General features: G+C 42.8%; 2 protein-coding genes across 2 annotated transcripts; one reads left to right on the top strand and one right to left on the bottom strand.

Annotated features, from left to right (window-relative positions):
• Positions 1 to 1,646: 1,646 nt before the first annotated feature.
• Positions 1,647 to 14,211, bottom strand: slc24a1 (solute carrier family 24 member 1; the record flags this gene model as incomplete). Its single annotated transcript, XM_080539632.1, has 11 exons — positions 1,647 to 1,899; positions 2,043 to 2,209; positions 6,176 to 6,265; positions 6,925 to 7,230; positions 7,584 to 7,693; positions 8,254 to 8,314; positions 9,175 to 9,224; positions 11,022 to 11,130; positions 11,223 to 11,285; positions 13,048 to 13,788; positions 14,050 to 14,211. 11 exons carry the CDS (start codon positions 14,209 to 14,211, stop codon positions 1,647 to 1,649), a joined length of 2,112 nt encoding a protein of 703 aa, XP_080395758.1.
• A 1,317-nt stretch (positions 14,212 to 15,528) lies between these two features.
• ints14 (integrator complex subunit 14) lies at positions 15,529 to 20,083 on the top strand. Its single transcript, XM_080539954.1, has 12 exons — positions 15,529 to 15,566; positions 16,051 to 16,333; positions 16,797 to 16,904; positions 17,087 to 17,242; positions 17,374 to 17,492; positions 17,626 to 17,768; positions 17,860 to 17,952; positions 18,041 to 18,185; positions 18,538 to 18,671; positions 19,181 to 19,299; positions 19,422 to 19,487; positions 19,650 to 20,083. Exons 2-12 carry the CDS (start codon positions 16,112 to 16,114, stop codon positions 19,899 to 19,901), a joined length of 1,557 nt encoding a protein of 518 aa, XP_080396080.1. The 5' UTR covers positions 15,529 to 15,566; positions 16,051 to 16,111; the 3' UTR covers positions 19,902 to 20,083.
• Positions 20,084 to 21,882: the final 1,799 nt, after the last annotated feature.

Genomic DNA, 21,882 nt, shown 5'->3' with positions numbered 1-21,882 from the left:
TCTAGCCAGTTAAATTGTCATACTATTTTGAATGAACAGATTAAATAGTTTGTTCGTTTTTTGCACCAGAATGGTTCCTTCCATTATTTTCTATCCAATCACGTACAGTATAACAACACTTACAACAGGATGTGTTAAAGCGTCTGATGACACATTCAACATGGGACTAGATTTATAGATTTATAGGTTGAGGGCAACTCTCTTGTTTACTCTTGTCAGGCTTCACAGAAGAAACCACCTGCCCACTGCCACCGTGGAATTCTGTCACCTTACCTCACCTACATAGTTTAACACTAACCATCAGAGCCACTGGTGGCCACAAAACCCTGTTACCTTTAGAAGACCAAACCACTTGATGTCGCCATCTGTGTTGTTTACACTGTTACTCAATTAGGCCAATGTTTTTGAATGATCATTTTTATCACTGTAACTAATTTGTACTATTTTTACTTAATATAAAATTGTTTTAACAGAATCTGCCTGACTGGATCTACAGATTGTTTTAAATTCTGAATAAACACACTTATTCTATGAATGGTGTGTTTTGTCTTGTTCTGCATAAGAGAAATGGACAGAGACATAAGTTAATATGCAAATACAAAGTTGTTAATTGTTCACATCCTATCCTGCTACTCAGATTCAGTGTTTATTATGCAGACACTGAAAATGGGTAGATCTGACTAAATTCATGAGAAAAATGTTTCACATAAAACATGTACAGTAATTCAAGTGTATTGAATATTACACAAATAATTTAGTTGCAGAATTTACTTACCGGTACATAATATATAGAATTCAAGATCCACAATTTAATTAGCACTCTTCTGAAATAATTGTAAAATTAGAGATCTGTAGACCTTTAGATATCCAGAATTAAATACTGTATTGCAGACCACATAGGTCAGTGAGAAAAGCAATGTTTCACATTCACACTATTTTTTTGTCTTATTTAGAAAAGTTAGAAAACATAAAAATGATTATAAGTCTGCAACAACCAGGGCTCATTTGAAAAAGAGGCTACTGTCTCAATATGACTACCCTGGTTAAATAAAGGATTAATTTAAAAAAAAGTCATCTGCAAATTCATCACTCATTGTCTACAATCTAGGCATTAAATAACTGGGACATTTTGTTGAAAAGAGAGATTTTATCCATATCTGACTGGAACATGTGCTAAATTTGCTGAACAGTGTGCATTATAATAATTTGGTCAGTATGAGTGCAGACAGTGATAAAGACGTGTATGGTAGTCATGTGAAAGCTGCCAGAGTGACTATCTAAGTGTATGTGTGTAATATGCCATGTTCTAATGAAAGTCCAATGCTGTAGCCTGTGATGTACTGCTGGCATATTCCTCTGGTGTGATCATCAGTGAGGAGCAGTGACAGTAGAACGGTGTTGGTGCTGTAGAGACCAGTGGAGGCTGGTGATCGGAAGACGGGCTCATTGTAATGCATGGAATTGAATGAGGAATTGTATCAAACACGTGTTTCCATTCCATGCTTTGTAATGAGCCCTTACTCCAACATTCTCCACTGGTAGAGACCCAGACCCTCCCAGACCTAGACCCTGACATTGGTCATTATCTCCGGTTCACATCACATGTGCAAAGAATGCCTGGTACAGTATGGTGTCCAGAGGGCTCCCTACCCGATAGACACGGGGCAGACAATGATGCGATCCTCCAACATCACGCTTAGCACCAGGAACACAAAGTAGAGCAGGAACATGGTGAGGCCCAGCCTCTTATTCATCTTCCACTTGCAGGCGGCGATGGAGAAGATGACGAAGAGAAGCATAAGGAAGAGCAGGACGATGGCGCAGAAGAGCCCGTTGCTGCTCACCGCCACAGGAGCGAAACCATTGAGGGAGGACCACATAAGCCAGGGAACAGGCAGGCTGAAGAGAGAAAGAGGGAGGGAGAGGGATGAAGAGGAAGAGGGAGAGGGGGAGAAAGAGAGAGAAAAGGAAGGGAGTCTGTTTGACATCATTGTGCTTATTAGTAAGCCTCTCTGAGCTGTAGTTACAGGGGTCTTACTCACCCCATGGTGATGTCGAAGATGTTGCTGCCCACAGAGCTGGACACAGCCATGTCCCCCAGACCTTTACGGGCCACGATCACACTGGTGATGAGGTCAGGGATGGACGTACCCGCAGCCAGGATTGTTAGGCCCATGATCTCCTCTGAGATGCCAATGGTCTCACCCACCTAGGAAAACGTGGGGGTGTAACATAGGAATTGGCCAATGTATTATAGTTATACTAGAATCTACATTGACAATGGTTATGCTTATGTCACAGGCTGGATTTAAACTATTTTGTGTTTGTGTGACTTAGTTTGCTTTGAATCATGTCTCTTATGTAGGTATGTAGATTGTAGACATTTTCCTATTTTGCACAATGTTATATTTCTTTATTGTGTGCTTGTTGTGATTGAGTCTGCTTTCTTGATTTTATTTCTTTTACAGCTTTTTTATTGTTGACAGCTGTGTTTCTTCACCCCCCCGCCCTACTATTACCTGCATGAACTCTGAGCGACAGTGTGTTCAGCCTATGGGAGGCGTGGGCGCTGCCAACCTGGACCAATGGGAGTGTGCTGGGCAGGGCCGGACTTATGCATGGGCGGGCTTGAGCCCAGGGGCCCCGGGCTACAAGGGGCCCCAAAATAAATCCAAATGTATGAATACATATTTGCTCTTTGATTTTGAATTCATAAATTACGTTCAAATTGGAAAAAATTGTTTTGTCGCAGCGCAGGGCCGGAAATACAGCCCCCCCCCCTCCCCCGCGGGCATGGAAATACAGCCCCTATCACTATTCCTACTGGACGCTCTGATGAATGACGTGTTTTAATTTGTTTAATTATACTGTATATTTAGGCCAATGGAGAGGTTTACATCGACGCGTCACGCGCAGGGCAGGGGCATCATCTTTGGTGGAGCGATTGTCAATGTCATGATCATGGCGGACAGGAGGAATTACGAGAGTGGAGCGCAAAAAAGAAAAATGAAAAATGAAAAAGTGGAACGCGAAAGGGAGACACTGAGAAAAACTCCAAAACTTACTGGGTTTTTCAAACCAGTCGTAGATGCTTCATGAGTTCAGACACTCGCGCCCAGACACATACTGTAGCTGTCCAATACACACCTCACTTACATTTCGTCTCAGGCACCCACACACTCCCCCCCACGTAGGCCCTGTTAGTGTAGGTTTGTTATTTTGTCTGTCTTTATTAAATAAACATGTTATTATTGTCACCCTTGTCTCTGCGTCCGTCTGTTCTGGGGTTCTGCCACATTTGACCGCTTGGTTCAGGCCTAACACTTGCTTTTTCTTCATGTGCTTTATGCCAATAACATACTCCATTGGGATACGTGTGTTTCTGGTCATAGGTTCTGGTTGGTGTAGTTGTAGCTTATCATTTTTAGTGTAGGTAGGGGCCCGAACAATGACTCAAGCCCAGGGGCCCCCACCCCCCTAAGTCCAGCCCTGGTGCTGGGGGTTTGTTTATGGACTGGACAACGAACCAAAGGAATGGAGTAAGCTCTACTGAAGCGACCTGGGAGTATTCCATGAAACTCGATTACAGGTATTACCTGTAGTAACTGTAATTACCAGGTAATTAAACAGGCTTGTTTTCATAATTCGCGATCATTTCAGATCGAGTTCCGTTCCCTGAATGTAGCTGAAATAATTAACTGTTGCGTTGCTATGCAACCAATCCTTCAGAATAAACCTGGTAGCTACCAGATTTACGGTCTGGTTTAAATTAGATGCATGATAAAAGTGTCTCACAGGCGGAAACAAAATCCCGAACGATATTCCTGAAGTGTCTTTTTGGAAATATTAGGTCCCAACTTTTACGAGATAGAAAGATAATTTCATATTTTGATTTTGATTTGATATACAATGGGGTGCAAAAATTTGGGCATCCCTAGTCAAAATGCCTTTTACAATTAATATCTAAGTGAAATGAAGCAAACCTAACCTAAATGGTACAAACTTAACATGACACATTTCATCACATTTTAAAGCAAGATTTTTTTTTTTTTTTTTACTTTTTTCAGTTTCAAAATAATAAAACGAGGAAAAGGCCTTGTGCAAAAGTTTGGGAACCCTGTCAGCTAGTACTTTGTAACTCCTTCTCGGGCAACTATAACAGCTTGCAAACGCTTCCTGTAGCCAGCTAAGAGTCTTTCAATTCTTGTTTTGGGAATTTTTGCCCATTCTTCCTGGCAGAACACCTCTAGCTCAGAAATATTCTTCAGCCTTCTTGCAAATTTCCAATAACATTCAAGTCTGGGGACTGTGATGGCCATTCCAAAACCTTCATCTTCATCACCGTCTTTCCTGGAGGTACTTCATGGTTGATTTTGAGGTATGCTTCGGGTCATTGTCTTGCTGGTATACCCAACCTCTCTTCAACTTAAATTTCTTGACTGACCTTCGAACATCAGCCTCTAGAATGTCTTGATATTTGGTGGAATCCATTCTTCCTTCTACCCCAGAATCAGAATCAGAATCAGAATTGCTTTTATTACATCAATGTACGGATACAAGGAGTAAAATTATTGGGTACAGGTTCAATTAGGCATTGGCAGTACAAATACAAAATCTAAATCAATAATAGAATAAGCAGGATATACGTAGACAACAACCAACAATAGCTGTAGGTAGGCCTATATACAATAGTGTCAGAGCGTCAATAATAGAATAGGCTTAGCAGAATGCGGATCGGCATATCAACATTCTTATGTTTATTCTCCTGGCCCCCAGCTGCTACACAACCCCAAAGCATAATGGATCCATCTCCATGCTTAACAGTTGGCAAGGTGTTGTTCTCTACAAATGCTTCACCCTTTTTTCTCCAAACATACCTTCTTTGGTTATGGCCAAAAAGTTACATTTTGGTTTTGTCTGTCCAAAACACATTGTTCCAATAGGCTTCAGGTTTCTCAAGGCTTTCTTTTGCATACTTCAGACGATGTTGTGTTGAGGTCATAGGAAAGACTTCTTTCTGGCAACTCTGCCATGTAGGTCTTTGTTGTTTAAGGTACAGTATTTTGAGAATTTCCAAAGCGGACTTGCGTGAACTTTGATGACACAAAGCTGATTCTAATTCGAGGAATCACTTGAGGCTTGAATCCCAATCAAGAGTTGCTTGAACCAGGCTTCTTTTTTTTTATCGCGAATGTACTAATCAATGTACATAGGAATACCCCCCCCCCCCGGACGCGTCTAGCGAACCAAAGCTACGGAGTAAACACAACCTGGACGGGTCTGGTCCAGAGCGGAAGCAGTAGGCCCCAGCCCAGAGCATCATGTTCCACCTACAGTTGCCTTGATACGGATTTTGCTATGGGTTGTTTCTATGGGTTGTTTCTATGGTTATGGTGTGAACATTGTACTGGCCAGGGGGGTATTCCATCAACGTTGCTAAAGGAATATCAATGCTTATTTTGATAAGATTTACCAAAATAAGCCTAGATTTTTCTCAATTTTGTTCTCTCTCTCCGGCGGACTCAGGGACAATGCCGACACGATCCCACACCCAGGTCCCACACCCAGGTCCCACACCCAGGTCCCACACCCAGGTCCCACACCCAGGTCCCACACCCAGGTCCCACACCCAGGCTCCCACATCCAGGCTCTCACACCCAGGTCCCACACCCAGGTCCCACACCCAGGTCCCACACCCAGGTCCCACACCCAGGCTCCCACATCCAGGCTCTCACATCCAGGTCCCACACCCAGGCGCTGACTGTATGAGTTTGAGGACATCCTGAGGATTTTGACATTTTTATCATGAGATTATTTTAAAGAGTATTTATTTGATAAAATGTCTATTGTTAAACTGCTCTAGCCTCTGCCTCTTGGTATTCACACACTACTCCTCGCTCCCAAAACGAACTCTGTGTGCTTTTGTTAAAATGTAGTTGAGCTCTATGTTTATGGTGATTAGATTAATTGAGCTCCTAGGTGGCTATATACCTAGGTGGCTTTGTCGGACAACAACTCGCCCGCCTTACAGTTAACTACTGTAGTTCTACACACATGGGTTTACTTACGTAGAGAATGCACATTTCACCAATGTGTTCTATTGTAAAGAATCAAGCCAAAACAATCATCCTTCTTTATGCAGATAAGAGTGAATACTACCTCCTCTACCACTAACCTGATGTGCCCACCACACCATGAGGTAGGAGAAGACAGCAATCCACAAGATGGAGCCCAGGAAGGTGATCACAAAGAACTTTTTGGATGTCTGTAGAACAAAGAGAGAACACAAGAATACATCATATCAAGTCTTATTGGCCTCCATTGGTGCCCATTCCATTGGAATGGAAACCATTCTGCTTATCAGATGGATGCTTAAAACATACATTGATAAATGAAAATGATAAGAACAGAGGTTGATTAAAGAGGATGAGCATGTGTTCTGGTAACACCTTTTTATCATAAAATCAACACCATCATTGACCATTGTTAGACTCAGTTCTAGTTTTAAGATGCAGCAATAGAGCACTTTCAGTGGACATCTTATTTTACCAAGATGCTCCACTGAGAGATTCAGGAGGTCTTTTATCCTAACAGCTTCAAGACGTTGTAATGATTTATTAGCAGGAATGTGGATGGAAACAGGAGGAATGTATCCCACTTTTGCACTTTTGTGCCTGGTTGATGATCTCTATTTCATAGGTGAATTTAATATTGTGTTATGGCACTAAAATGATTTGTGGTTTGGTATTAGTAACTTATTGGTGTGTATTGTCTTTGTACTATTTTTTGTACTATTTTTGTTTGTTTTTACATGTCATTTTCATACCCGCTGCTGTAAACGAATTTCCCCTCACAGATGAATAAAGTCAAAGTCATTAATAAAGTCATCGTTCTACATAGATACATAGTTCTTTTGGGTCTTACTGGATTGCGGACATCGGGCACAGTCAGCCATAGAGGGAAGACAATGGGCAGCAGGAAGAGATAGGTGGCTTGTTTACGCCGTGTCTCTGGCCACACTAAAGTCAGAGGCTCTTCAATTTCTTCTTCTTCCACCTCCTCTTCCTCCTCCTCCTCCTCCTCCTTCTCCTCTTCCTCCTCTTCTTCCTCATCCTCCTCTTCCTCCTCACTGTCCTCATCACTGCCTTTATCGCTGTCATCGTCATTATCACTGCCGCCAGCTTCCCCTGAGCCTCCTGGCTCACCATAACCCGCCACCTCCTGGTCATCCTAGACACAGAGAGAGAGAGAGAGAGAGACACAGAGAGAGAGAGAGAGAGAGAGAGAGAGAGAGAGAGAGAGAGAGAGAGAGAGAGAGAGAAAGAGAGAGAGAGAGAGAGAGAGAGAGAGAGAGAGAGAGAGAGATGAAAACCACAATTCCTTGTTGATGAATAGGCTAATAAATAAATCCATCAGAAATGTTGCATGTGCTGAAATAGTAACATATTATTTTCAAATGATTACAGGTATATATGAACTCAACAGCAGATGTAGTCGATCAAATAGTATATTCCTAAAAACGACTACCTAAAGGTTATACCTAGTTACAGTATATTTGAAAGCTGTATGTCTGTGGCTCCTACCTTCTTCTCCTCTGGCTGCTCCTTCTTCTCCTCCTCCTTGGCTGCAGGTGGGGCGGGCGGAGCGGGCGGAGCGGGCGGTAGCTCTTTGGGCTGTTCGCTCTTACCCCCAGCTAGTGGGACAACAGCCAGGAGGAAACATAAACAACAACACTACTCAGTCCCTCTAATTATCATCTAACCAGCTGACAGACAGAGATATACATGGGAATTTCCATATCAAATGTCTACTGCTGTTCCCAATTAAGATGAAAACACAGCATAAAAAAACAGCATATTCCACAATATCAACATTAAATTAATATTCAACATTTGTATGGTCCAGTAATTGCATCTCCATATTGCTGCAGGCCTTTATAAGAATGGGTCATGTTTTCAAACAGCTGCCTGATTCATGGACCCTGGCTCTCATTTTGTATTCATCAGCTGGAACATGGTAGTTATGTCAGCTAATGAGTAAAGGAGCTCTGAATCCCTGACAAAGGTAGGGACATGGAATGCACCATTCTTTATCCAGAGGACAACAGCCCAGACTACTGGCAGCAGGCCCAGGCTACAGAATCTTTCATCCTGTGGACGCACGGCTGCTACAGCTGGTGTGCTGCTTGTGCTAACCGGTGCCACAACAATGAATGCTTATTAATCACCACATTGCATATGCAACAAGGTTCACCTGTGAGGAGGGAGGTGGGGAGGGAGCTGGTAGCACACAGTCCAATTAAAACCATGTGTGACTACACAGTAAACCATAATTACCAGACTACCTCAGGGGGGTATTCCATCAACGTCGCAAAAGTAAAATCCAGACTTCGCAAAAACTCTTGCGAGATTTATCAGAATAACCCTGGATTTTCCTTTAGCGACATTGATGGAATACCCCGCTGGTCATGAGGTAATTCCCTTCTGTGTCCACAAGGGTGGATGGGTGGACAGTGGGTAGTGCTACCATTCATCATGTACTGTAAATCACCCGATGGAAACCCTCAGCTTTCCAAACGCACTGTTTAAGTTTGGGTTCAATCAATCCATGATTAACACCACATTTCCTCCATACTGTACTACACTCACTGAACACCTGTACACCCTTCTCATTCATTCAGGTGGTGTAATGGTGTGGGGAATGTTTTCTTGGCACACTTTGGGTCTGTTAATATACCAATCAATCACAGCCTATTTGAGTATTGTTGCTGACCATGTGCATCCCTCCATTGCTGCAATGTACCCATCTTCTAATGGCTGCTTCCAGCATGATAATGCACCATGCCACAAAGCAAAAGTCATCTCAAACTGGTTTCATGAACATGACAATAAGTTCAGTGTTCTTCAGTGGCCTTGCCAGTCACCGGATCTGAATCCAACACCTTTGGGATGTGGTAGAACGGGAGATTCACAGCTTGAAAGTGCACCAGAAAAATCTGCAGAATTGCGTGATGCAATCATGTCACCAAAGGAATGTTTCCAACATCTTGTGGAATCAATGCCACAAAGGCTGTTTGAGAGCAAAGGGAGGCCCTACCCAGTATTAGTATAGTGTTCCTAATAAAGAGTTCAGTGAGTGTATCTCACCTTCAGATTAAGTTTGGGTCTTCTCCACTTTCCCCTGGGCCATGCTATTCATAATTGTTGCCTTGTCTTTCAACTTTCCTGCCAAACCAGACAAGCAAACTGTGAAGGGTATAACAGACAACACATTAATGGTTGACCTGTGATGCAATCTTAATGCAGTTACTGGATCATAACACTTCTATAAAACTTGACAATGCAAGTTTCCACAGAACTCAGATCACACACATCACCGCCACAACAAACCAGCAAAAAACAAACCAACAACAAAAAAACAGCAACAAAATCATTATAAGTGGGTAGTGGTAGTGGATAGTGAGTTGGACTGGTGATCAGAAGCTCATGAGTTCAATCCCATCTGGGAACACCACCACTAGTGTACCCTTGAGTAAGGCACTTAGCCCTAAATGACTCCAGGAAGATTGTCTCTGTAATCTCTAATTGTAAATTGCTTCGGATAAAAGCGTCTACTCAATGGTTAAAACTATAACGTAGCATGGCATAGAGCATCAACATCACCACAGCTGAGTAATGGCTCCTAATGGCCTCAACACAGCACCAGAGCAGAAAGAACTCGCCACAACAATATCTCAGCACAGAAATACAGTTCTTTGTCAATCTTCAGCATTTGTTAATCAAGTATTAACAAATGCTCACATCACAGGAGGACACAGCTCTCAATACAGCAACACCTTACCTTTTCCCTGGACTGAACTGCCAGCATACGCATCTCCATTCAAAACTGTCTAATAGGGCGCCTGAGTGGCATAGCTGACTAAGGAGCATGTCACGTAATCGCAGGGTCCCTGGTTTGATTCTGGCCATTGATCCTGCATGTCCTCCCTCCTCTCTCTGTCAATCTCTACCGTCTCTATCCCAATAAAGCAGAAATGCCCTAAAAACATATTTAAAAAAAGAAACTGTCTAATAAACAGATGAATAATAAAATAAATCATCTTGATTCAGTGGCCTAATCTGAGTTCATGAACAGGGTGCCTTTTAACGATAGCAAAAATCAATAGCTATTGTTGTGTGGATATACGTAACTCATCAGGGGAGGCTGGTGGAGACCAAAATCTGCTCAAAATCTCTCTTTACCTCATCTCACTACGAAGATCTCCTTTTCTACCCTCTGAGTGGGACAGTCAACTATGGTTGTGAAATGTTATGTCACAGGTGTAGATGGACCCAGTTGGTCAGTGCAATGTCCCTATGTAACTGGTGGTCTACTTGAGGCTGTATGATAGCCCTATTGAGATAAAGGGATTGGGCTCGTGGAGGTTGGATCTGATCCAGCTTTTATGGCCTAAATCAAAAGCTGATTACTCATGGCTGGAGCCAGCCATGGCCCTGGGCTACAGGTGCAGCACAGGGACGGAGGACACAATGAAGGTCACTGTACACTCCTGACCCCCAGGGGTGACTCTGCTAGACCAGCAACATTCAAAGCATACAGAATAAAGCTCAACACTCTAGTCTGTGTGAACATATACCTCCAGGGAGCAGTAGGTTGCTTCCTATCCAGCATTCTACTCATGTAATTCAACAATGACACAGAGGAGGATTAAGTTCCACTTCTTCCTTTGTTCACTGATATGACAATGCAACATGGCCACAGTTCATTGTCACATATCACATTTCCCACTACACACCTGAATCACTACATTGACTGACATAGGTATTTATCTGCTTAGTATCAATCTGGATTTAGTGCTACCTTCATTTGGAACAATCCATTTGCTAATCCATTGTAGAGAGGGAAGGACAAATGGACTCTGTCCATAACAACCAATTTCAGGGCACACAGAAAGTGTTTGGCAACATTAGGCCAGCAGCGAAGTGCACATTTTAGGATAAGGTGACAAAGAGAGCCCTTACCCTCTCCTAAAGGGTCTAATGTATGGATCATCAGCTGGAAGATGGTGCTTCTCATAGTGCTGTTGTGTAGAGAGGCTGAGCTGCCCCCTCGCAGAAGGGCTGGTTTCAACTAGGGGAGAAAAATAGTGAGTGAATGTCATAAGGGCAGGCTCAATAAAATACAAAAGGAGTGGCAGGGTTTACTTTTTTGAATGGTTGTACCTTCAGTCGATCCTTGCTCTCTTTAACAGAAGGAGGCTTTTCGTCAGGTGGTGTCCCATTTTCCTGTGCAAAAAAATGGTTCATAGTACTGAAAACATCCCATAGGAGTGGTGGCGTATCCAAATCATTTTAACCCATTAGAATACATTTCTTGATATTGAAATTTGTATTCAGAGTAGAGGGGTCATTACAACTAAATACTGTTATCTTTGGTTCTAGCAAGATCATCAATATGCGTGTTCTTAGGATTTGAGTGTACAAAAAGCCTATATGACATATCAGTGACAGGGTTGTGAAAAAAGAGATCAGTTAAAACGATGTAATATAGCATTGCTGTAAAGTACAACAGAACTTAATGCAGAATTTCCACAACCAAGTGTATTCCCTAAACCCATATTAAGTCATGTTTTTTTTAATGAATTGGGTATTTGGCTCACAGAAAAAACCCTTAGCAGGAACTCAAGTCTACTTTCCCTATATAAGCTTCAATCACACTTACCAGGGTTAAACACAGTATATGTTACAGCTACATGTTGTGCCGTGCTGCAGCCTCTCAAAGGATAAGGAGCTGTGGTGGGTGATCGGCTTTGCTTCTACAAGTCCTAAGTGAATATCAGCCCATTTAGGTTCTATGATTTCCACATAAAAGCCTCAGGTGGATGTGTAGCAGGGGAGGCTGGTGGAGGTAGACATCAGAGGACAGGCTCATTGTAATGCTTGGGCTAGAATGAGGAATGGTATCAAACACGTGTGATTTCTGCCTCCACCAGCCTCCCCTGGGGTGTAGAGATGTCATGGCAGATCAGTAAAAGTGATGATCAAGTACAAAACCCTCATGGCCCTGGGTTTGTGCAGAACATGAAAGAATGAGCAAGCAAGTGATTCATGTTTGATCAACAACAGAAAATCGTTTGAATTTCTTTATAAGGGGATTGAATTGGAATGCCATATGGTTGAATTAGGTCCCCATTAGTGGCTGTTGTATGCAGACTATCACTTGATATTTGGCAGCTTATCAACCACCTGTTCCTTGCAGACATCATGAATCTTTTTCATTAAAGATACTGAACACCTATTTGAAGTCAGCCAGAGTATTCCACTATAAACACTACTGACATGTATTTATAAAAAATAAAAAAATAAAAACTTTATGTATGTGAGGCAAACACACTTGCATGTTTGCTTGCAGACTAAACATTTAGTTCGGCTTTTATCAGGACTTCTGTACACAGTTCATAATTGCAACAAATGATCATTAAATTGATGATGTGTCAAAATAGAGAACTATCCCTTTAACATAGTGATAGATATTGGGATCCACTTAGGGCCGGTTTCACAGACAAGGCTTAAGCCTAATCCTAGACTAAAAAACATCTTCAATGGAGATTTTACATTGAAAGTGTGATTTAGTCCAGGACTAGGCTTAAGCCTTGTCTCTGAAACCGGCCCTTAATGTTTTAAACATTCATGAGGTCATTGTTATCAAGTACTAATATCAAAAAGGCCTATACCACCTGATTAAATTATCCACACACCAGCTGTGTACACATTCTACATACAGTATCTATATTACAATTTGGTGCTATAATGTGAGCAGACTATGACTGCAAGTTGCCTACAGGACAGTGAGAACAGAGGCGGTTGGTGGAGGTAAAAATCGTAGGACAGGCTCATTGCAATAGTTGGAATGGAATGAGGAATAGTGTTTGAAAACCTCCGATTTCTACCTCCACCAGCTTCTACTGAGCGAGAATGTTATCACGCCAGTGATGGTTCTATTCCAAAGGTTGATATATAGAGCATGATATAACAAAGGAACACATACCTTGTCTGGCTCCACCACTCTGACAATGCTCTTGTGTTTCATGATTTGGCTCTTGAAAGCACGCTCTAATTGCACATTGTACTTCATAAAGCACACATAGAGGGCGTATCCCCCCACCAGCATCAGGCTCTCCCACCACATAATGGTGTTATCCAGGAAGAACACAATGAGCATGATGAGGTCCAGGATGTAGAAGGAGACGTCCCTGAACAGAGGCCACCAGGTCAGATGGAGCATCTCCCGGGAGAACAGGGCACACATGCCGATCACAAAGAGGATGTTGAAGACGGCCGAGCCCACGATGGTGCCGATGCCCACGTTGCTGTGAGAGATGAAGACTCCGATCAGGGAGGTGAAGAGCTCCGGGGCAGAGCCTCCGGCAGCCATGAATGTGGCCCCCGCCACGTCATCTGAGATGGCCAGCTTGTCTGTGATCACCCCCAGAGCAGGTACGAAGAACTCGTCACACACAATGGCCAGGGACACAAACATGTAGATCATCCCGAAGATGTGCAGCGTAATCCAGCCGTTTCGACGGTCTTCCACAGTGAAGAGGTCCTGAGGATATTCTCCTTTCATATGTGGAGCGCCACCGGGGAAGGAGAGTGTGGTGTTGGGGACCAGGGGGGTCAGGGGTGGTGTGGGTGGGGGAGCCTCAGTGGCCTTGGGAGGTACAGGATCCACAAAGATGCAGTGAACGATAGTCCTGTTTGTAGTTGTGGATGATGATGATGAGGATGATGACGACGGTGATGATGATGATGATGATGATGATGATGACGGTGATGATGATGACGAAGGTGATGATGATGACGACGGTGATGACGATGATGATGATGATGATGATGATAGTGATGATGATGATGGGGGGACCTCTGTGGTGGTAGATGATGTCATATCTGAAGTTGTTTCAGAGTAGTCTACCATCTCAAGTGTTGTTTGATATGGTTTCTCTAGCACTCGTGTGTGAATGCGGTGTCTCCCATCCAATGTCAATATTGCCTCTGTTGAACCCTCCTCAGGATCCTCTCCAATCTGAGGCATTGGCCAAGGCTCTAACATTCTGGCACTGATGGTCAGCTGGTAGATGCAACACAGCAAAACCCCAGAGAGAAGGAATACAACACGGCTCAACTGTAGTCGCTTCCTCCGTGTGCGGTACATTTCCCCCAAAGTGGTGGTGGTATTGGCTACAGAGAATTAGGTAGCATAAATGGGCAATGGTAAAGTCCAAGACTTCTCCCCAAAAGACAAAGGGGTGATAGAGCCCTGGCAGTGTGATTCATGTCATTCCTCAAAGCATTGGAAAATCCCAGCCTGTTGTAAAATAAAAGAAAACAATCTGAACATATAAGCTGTCAAGTTTTAAGCAACAGGTGGTACAGTCTGCCGTCTATTGACTTATAAATTCCACATGTCTTTTGCACCTGAAACACAAGTGTCTCTCAAAGCCTAGGTACAAGAAGCCCAGGCAAATGTTGCCATGACAACACGTTAATTGTGCCGCTTTCTCTGTATTAGATTAAGAAACAAAACAAAAAAACACACCTCAAGACACACCTCAAAATATTGAACAATAGATGAATAATGAACATATACCAAAAACCACAATACATACAATGTCAATATTTGGAGGGCAAGTATCACATCATGCCTACCAGAATAGGCTATTGCAACCACATGGCTATCTGTCTTCTAAAATATCCCTTCATCTAATCACAATTACAAATATCCAAAGGTCAGTTGTTGTTTATTATAGCCTATACAACATGGAAATCAATAAATTCGGAAATAAATTAACTTCCCAAAAAATAAACTTGTATACATCCTTACTATTACTATTATGGCTGTAATAAGAACAATGCAATCTTACCTGTGATACAATTATGCGTGAAATAGCAAAGACCCAGATGTCTCCACAGATGTAATGTCTACACAGCTGGGATGCACTGGCACACAAACACAGGGCAGATACACCCTGTGCGCAATGGTTCCAACAGTTTATCTAGGGCGCACCGCAGGACGTCTTCACCATGGATCAGCATAATACCTAATACCTGAAGTCTTCTAAGAGGATTATGTGTATGTCTCCGACACTCTCACTCTCATTATATCTTGAACCATTTTCCTTTATTATTATTTTTGGTAATGCAAACTAAACTTTTTTATGAGTAGCATATTCTCGTATAGACTGGAGAGGTAGGTATAAACTGATGAATAGAACAATTAAGAAGGGGAAATGGAAGATGGCTCAAATAAATATACTCTTCTAAACAAGCAAATACATTTTCTATTATTTGAATTTCTTTGATTTGATTTGATTCATACATTGCGAAGCTTATACAAACAATGATTTTAATGTAGCTCAGAAAATTCCTATAACATGGTTCATCTGGAAAGTCTCAAGATGCGACCACTATGAGCTGTCAGTGCTAGGAACTAATGAAGCAAGGAAATGCTCCCGCCCGGGCTGAATTGTGCCGAGTACTACTCTATCGAGAGGATTGTTGATTTGATGGGTATGGATATTTCCTTTATGTCTTTATTATTTAAAATTGCAATTATTTAACAATGTCCTGTTCCTGTAATATTGTATATATTCTGAACTATACACCGTAAGGAGTGGAAGCTTGCAAGCTAAGCGGTGTTTTCTTCCAGCTACCATTCAGCCTGCTAAACCCGTCCAGCCAGCTAGCGACCTAGCCTACTACATTCACATAACACATTCGTTGGATTGATCAAAACGGCTAGCCAGTTTATGCTGGAGAGATCCCCCATGAGACCTCATATATAGTTATTATGTATTATCAACATATGTTGAAAACCTTACTCAATCTATTGTTTTAATTTCAATTTTCGATTATTAACTGTTAAGTGTATTTTACTTCTAGTTAAATTATTCGTCCGAAACAAAATATTTCTGATGCCTTCAATCTTGTCACCTAAAGTGGATGTCCAATAAGATCATGCAGTTTGTGATTTTCATTTGTTGCTGTGTTACAGATTGAGTGTGGAGGCTCCCACAAGTCCATTCTGGTGTAAAGGACACACTATAGAAGGAATCATGCCAACTGTGGTTCTGATGGACGCATCGCTGTCCATGACACGACCTGTGTCTCAAGAGGGCAATGATGAGGTTCAGCGGAAGAACCTGGCTGTCCATGGACTCACCATGCTGTTTGAACACATGGCTACCAGCTACCGCCTGGAGTTCACATCACTAGTAGCGTTCTCCTCTCTCTGGGAGCTCCTGGTGCCTTTCACCAGGGATTACAACTCTCTGCAGGTAGGCTACATCCTGTAGAACTCTAGGAACTGGGAGCTCACAAGGCTCGACATTAACGGCGTTTTACTTGTCCGGAGCAAGTAAAACTTTCGCCGGGTTTGTTTGCGCAAGCACGACGACGCTGCTGGATCCTGGATAGTTTTACCTGTGTGCAGGAAGAACAACAGACGGCGCAGGCGCGAGACCAGACTAGATGATTGTGAGTGAAGATATTATCAAAGCGTACAAGCCTGTCGATCACCCGTACGCTTTGATAATATCTTCACTCACGATCATCTAGTCTAGTCTCGGCGTTAATGTCGAGCCCTGGCTCAGAATGGTTCTGGGAACTGTAAAAGACTCCAATAGAATACAAGGCTCTCCTACCACTGGTAGTGCCTCCCATCAGTCTTGCATTTGAGCTTGTCTGTGAGTCTGAAGATCTGTTTAATGTAATAACTAACTGTGTCCCTCTCCTTCACAGGAAGCCCTGAACCACATGGAGGATTATGACAAAACCTGCCTAGAGGCAGCCCTTAATGGAGTCAGCAATATTGTACAGCAGGAGTGGGGCCATGCCTGTCCCTGCCAGGTACTTTGTCAAATAGACCAATGTGGATTGTGGTCAGACTCATTATCAACATTATTAATGAGTCTCATCATCACATGTAGATAGTGGATTATAAGTAAGAAGAAGATGCATTAGTGACTGCACACTTGTGGACAGGCAGTAGTCCTAATGGTTGTTTATGTGCTTCCTTTCTTGGCCTGCAGGTGGTGCTGGTGACTGATGGGTCTTTGGGCATTGGGAAAGGCTCCCTGCGTCACTCTCTCCAAACACTGAAGCAACGTGCAGAAGACAAGAAGTTCCCACTCCCTTTCCCTTTCCCAGCCAAGCTGTTCATTATGTGCATTGCCAATGCAGAGGAGGTACTGAATCATCATCCTCCTCATCTGACAAATCAAACTTCATTCTTTATTTAGAAAGCAGAGGGAGGTAAGCAGATATACTGTAGACATAATGTGGAAAGGCAGCTGATGCTCTCCTTGTGTGTGTGCAGTTACAGTCCACTGATACTATGGATAACCTAGAGCAGCTGCTCAGTCTAAATGGAGGGGATGGCCAAATCTTCACTATGGAGGGCCCACTCTGCCTGAAGAGTGTGCAAGCCATGTTTGGGTATGTATGTTTATGCATCTGTGTGTGTGTGCGTGCGTGCGTGCGTGCGTGCGTAGTGGCTTCTCTCCGGCCAAGGGGAACAACGCTAATGTTACAGGTTCCTGTATATGATGGTGTCTGTGTGTGTTTACAGGAGGCTGATTGACCAGGCGTACTCGCCCTTCCATGCTGTCCTCCGCTGTGGGAACCTGTCCTCAGACGTCCAGGTGTTCCCCCGGCCAGAACCCGTTGTAATGGATGACGAGGTGGATCCCATGCCCAGGAGAGTCCAAACTGGTATTCATCTGGTCCTCCAACATGATCCGGAATGATTCTTACCACACTGAATTCTTTCTACTGGCTCAGTCTTCTTAACTGTGTATTACAGATATGGCAATTGTGGGTTTCATCGAGATATCGGACATCGCCAGTCCTCCTGTCATTTCCAGACACTTGGTCCTGCCTATTGCTGTGAACAAAGGTATTGTTTTGTTCAGAATAGGTGTTTTTCATTCAGAATTTCACAAAATAAGTGTTATTGAGACAACTAAAATTGTTCTTGATAACAGAGGTAGATGAGGTTGGCACAGGAACCACAGAGGAAACGGAAGAGGAGACTTCAACTAATCAGCAGGCAGGAAAGAACCCAAATTTCTGTGTCCTGCTGCATGGCAGTCTGAAGGTGGAGGGCATGGTGGCTCTGGTGCAACTGGGGTAAGAGTACAATACTACATACATAATGCACGAAAATATAAATCACATTTTATATAACATTTACATTGTTATTAATGGGAACATGTACATATTTTAGCTCTCAAATGTAATTAAGCACATACACATTATGTTGTTGATGTTAGATTAGATTAAATCAAATCAAATCAAGTTTTATTTGTATAGCGCATTTCTCACAAGATGCGACTCAATGCGCTTTACATACTGACAGAGTGTAGCCAGGAAAATTCCCTTGCAGATTAGATTAGATTCAACTTTATTGTCATTGCAGAGTACCAGACGAAATGCAGTTTAGCATCTGATATTAATGATTTCCATCTCTCCCTCTCCTTAGGCCAGAGTGGTTTGGCATGCTGTACTCCCAAGCAGACAGCAAGAAGAAGTCCAACCTTATGATGTCTCTGTTTGAGCCAGGTCCTGAGCCCCTGCCCTGGCTGGGCAAGGTCTCACAGCTGGGACCCATCTCAGGTACGCTTACACACTCTCTAGGGTTTTAATGGTTAAATGGCACTCCCATGACTAGTCCTAGACCCCTCTTTTAGCTGGTGATACACAAAACCTGAGTTCAAAGGCGTGCGTGTGTGTGTGCGCGACGTGTGTTTGTCTGGCCCACTGGGCTGCCTGCGGCTCCAAAGCCCTGCACCTGGTGACTCAATTACGTTTGACAGATGGTCCAGACCTGTGAAGGATGAGAGCCCTGTGTTTTGTACACTCCTTGCGGATAATAAAACCCCACGTTGACTTCCTGAATAAAGGCCCTGAGCTGTAGAGGCTGATATATTGATGAATTGATATATAACCGAATTATATCAATTTATAATTAATAATGTATTGCTTGTGTGCTAATAATTTAAATAAATTAAGTTAATAATGTATGCCCACATCTACAGTGTGGGCATAAGTTTACTTTACAGCATGGCCATGATCAACTGTGGCTTATTTCCAGATTTTGCATAACATGAGGTCACTTGTTTCAGATTCTGCTGAAAACCCTTATGGAGAGGATGACAGCAAAAGTCCTTTCCCACTGCAGCCCAAGATCAAGCGCAGCTATGGACAGAATGTCACAGTGTGGATCAAAGCCAGTGGGCTGCAGGTACAGAACAGACTGTGGGCTTATTGGAAGACTCAATGTGATTGGAGTGGTGTTGATAATGGCTGACTAAGTCCTGTGATGATTGATTAAGAGGTGTTTTAATGGTTGTGTGTCCATCTCAGACTGATGTGCAGAAGATTCTGAGGAATGCAAGGAAACTGCCAGAGAAGACCCAGACATTCTACAAGGTAATGGCCAATAGTAAGACTATGAGGGTTTCAACAATGTAATAATCCTGCCTTTTCCCCTCTCATTTAACAATTCTGATAATATGCTTTTGTGTGTGTGTGTGTGTGTGTGTGTGTGTGTGTGTGTGTGTGTGTGTGTGTGTGTGTGTGTGTGTGTGTCAGGAGCTGAACCGCATGCGGAAGGCTGCCCTTGCCTTTGGTTTCTGGGAGTTGCTGAAGGGGGTGGCAGAGCTGTTAGAGAGAGAGTGCACCATGCTCCCAGACTCTGCCCACCCTGATGCTGCCTTCCAGCTTTCACACGCTGCAAAGCAGCTCAAACTGGCCAGCACCGGGGACTCCCAGTACGCCGCCTTCGACCACAACATCGCCCCAATGCACACAGACTTCTCCGGGGGAGGCATTGACAGGATGTAGAGGCAGGAAGAATAAAGCATCCTATGTGGACTCTCATGCGATAGCTGGAAAACCTATTGTAGACCTGTATCACAAGTCTCAAAAGGAGTTATCTGGATTGTAGAACTAGAAAGCCATGTTTCCAATGCCACAGAAAGAGAGCTCAAAGCAAACAAAGCCTTTTGTACATAGCATTTTATAACAATGTACCTCATGAATAAATGTCTTTTTTCACAACTGTGTTAATGAGGAAATTTTATTTGAATGTCATTTCCTGTAGCAGTAATGAAATGCTCCAATTCATTTAAAGTGTGTGAATGACAAATGACAATGAATGACATAGGTAGATGAGGGCAAAGCAGAAGAAATACATTTTGCTAGCCAACTTTGATCAACACTAGTCAAAATGCCTTTTACAATTAATATCTAAGTGATATTAGATGCAAACCTAACCTGTAAATGGTACAAAGTTAAACAGGACACATTTGATCACATTTTAAAGCAAGATACATTTGTATTTTTTTACTTTTTAGGGTTAGGGTTAGGAAAAAGGCCATGTGCTTTTACTTTACAAAGCTAGTACTTTGTTACTCCTCCTCAGGCAACTATAACAGTTTGCAAACGCTTCCTGTAGCCAGCTAAGAGTCTTTCAATTCTTGTTTTGGGAATTTTACCCCATTCGTCCTGGCAGAACACCTCTAGCTCAGAAATATTCTTCGGCCTTCTTGCATGCACGGCATGTTTGAGATCTCTCCACAGATTTTTAAATAATATTGTCTGGGGACTGATGGCCATTAGAAAACCTTCATCCGTCTTTCCTGGAGATACTTCATGGTTGATTTTGAGATATGCTTTGGGTCATTGTCTTGCTGGAATACCCAACCTCTCTTTAACTTAAATTTCTGGACTGACCGTCGAACATTAGCCTCTAGAATGTCTTGATATTTGGTGGAATCCATTCTTCCTTCCACCTGCACAATATTGCCTGTGCCCCCAGCTGCTACACAACCCCAAAGCATAATGGACAGGGGTGCACATAACTTTTTGGGGCCAGTGCTCAGAGGAGCACCTAGGGATGCTGCTTGGTGCTCCCCGAGCTCACGAGTCACGACCCGTCCCACAGGATGGATAAAAAAGGGATACATGGATAACTTATATGAGCAAAACGACATTTATTCAAAAATAAGATGAACGAACAAATGATTGTGTGCAAAACAAAAGAAACAAATGAAAAATCAAATGACTGCTCTTTAAGCATGAAAGTCTGTCAGACTCCTTTAAACACAATGAAATCAACTGACATCTCTTTAAGCACTAACTGAATGTCTGTTCTTTAAATACAATGAAATCAACTGATATCTCTTTAAGCACTGCTCTGTTCTGTAAACACTGAAATCAACTTTCAACAAAAAGTTACAGCCTAAGCATTTACTTATGCTACAAGCTTAATCATCATCATCACTGCTCTCTTGACTGTTGTTAATACTGTCCTCAATTTCAACCATGGTAGAGGATGTTGTAGGCTATCACTTTAAATAGCTCATTATTTTGATTGTGCAACAAAGTCTTTTTTTTTTTTCTTCTAATATAATTCCCAACCATATTCCCTGGGTCAGGGGTCGAGGTGCGATAATGAAGCTGTAAAACAAACGTCTGAACGTTTGAAAGCTTCAGAGAAAAGAAACGTGAAGTGCCTTGGTGTTGTTTTTCCTTTTAGCGACGAGTCGTTCGGGACTGAATTTTCACGTGTCGGCGTGATAACCATGCGATGCGCGATACGCGGAATGAAAGTACAAGTTACGATACTTTCCGAATGTTTTCGTGAGGGGAGTCGCCGTGGTCGTCGTCGGTGGGTACATTGTGGTCATGAAAGGATATGGTATTGGTATTAACGGGCAGTAAGCAGTTAGCAGTAGGAGTTTTGAGGAAGTCAATTCCTCTCCCAGCGCTTCCAGCTGTTGGTGCGCAAGAGCGCGTTCATGCCGCTGATCCTCAGCGCAAC

This window comes from Nansenia antarctica, assembly GCF_963989245.1.
Source record: "Nansenia antarctica genome assembly, chromosome: 9".
NCBI lineage: Eukaryota > Metazoa > Chordata > Actinopteri > Argentiniformes > Microstomatidae > Nansenia > Nansenia antarctica.
The sequence above is the reverse complement of the archived record's forward strand: the minus strand, read 5'-3'. Positions and strand labels throughout refer to the sequence as shown.

Coding starts and splice junctions, on each gene's coding strand:
- ints14 (XM_080539954.1), top strand. CDS start 16,112: ATGCCAACTGTGGTTCTGATGGACGCATCGCTGTCCATGACACGACCT. Junction 17,493..17,625: donor AGTGTGCAAGCCATGTTTGG/GTATGTATGTTT, acceptor GTGTGTTTACAG/GAGGCTGATTGACCAGGCGT. Junction 17,769..17,859: donor GCCCAGGAGAGTCCAAACTG/GTATTCATCTGG, acceptor TGTGTATTACAG/ATATGGCAATTGTGGGTTTC.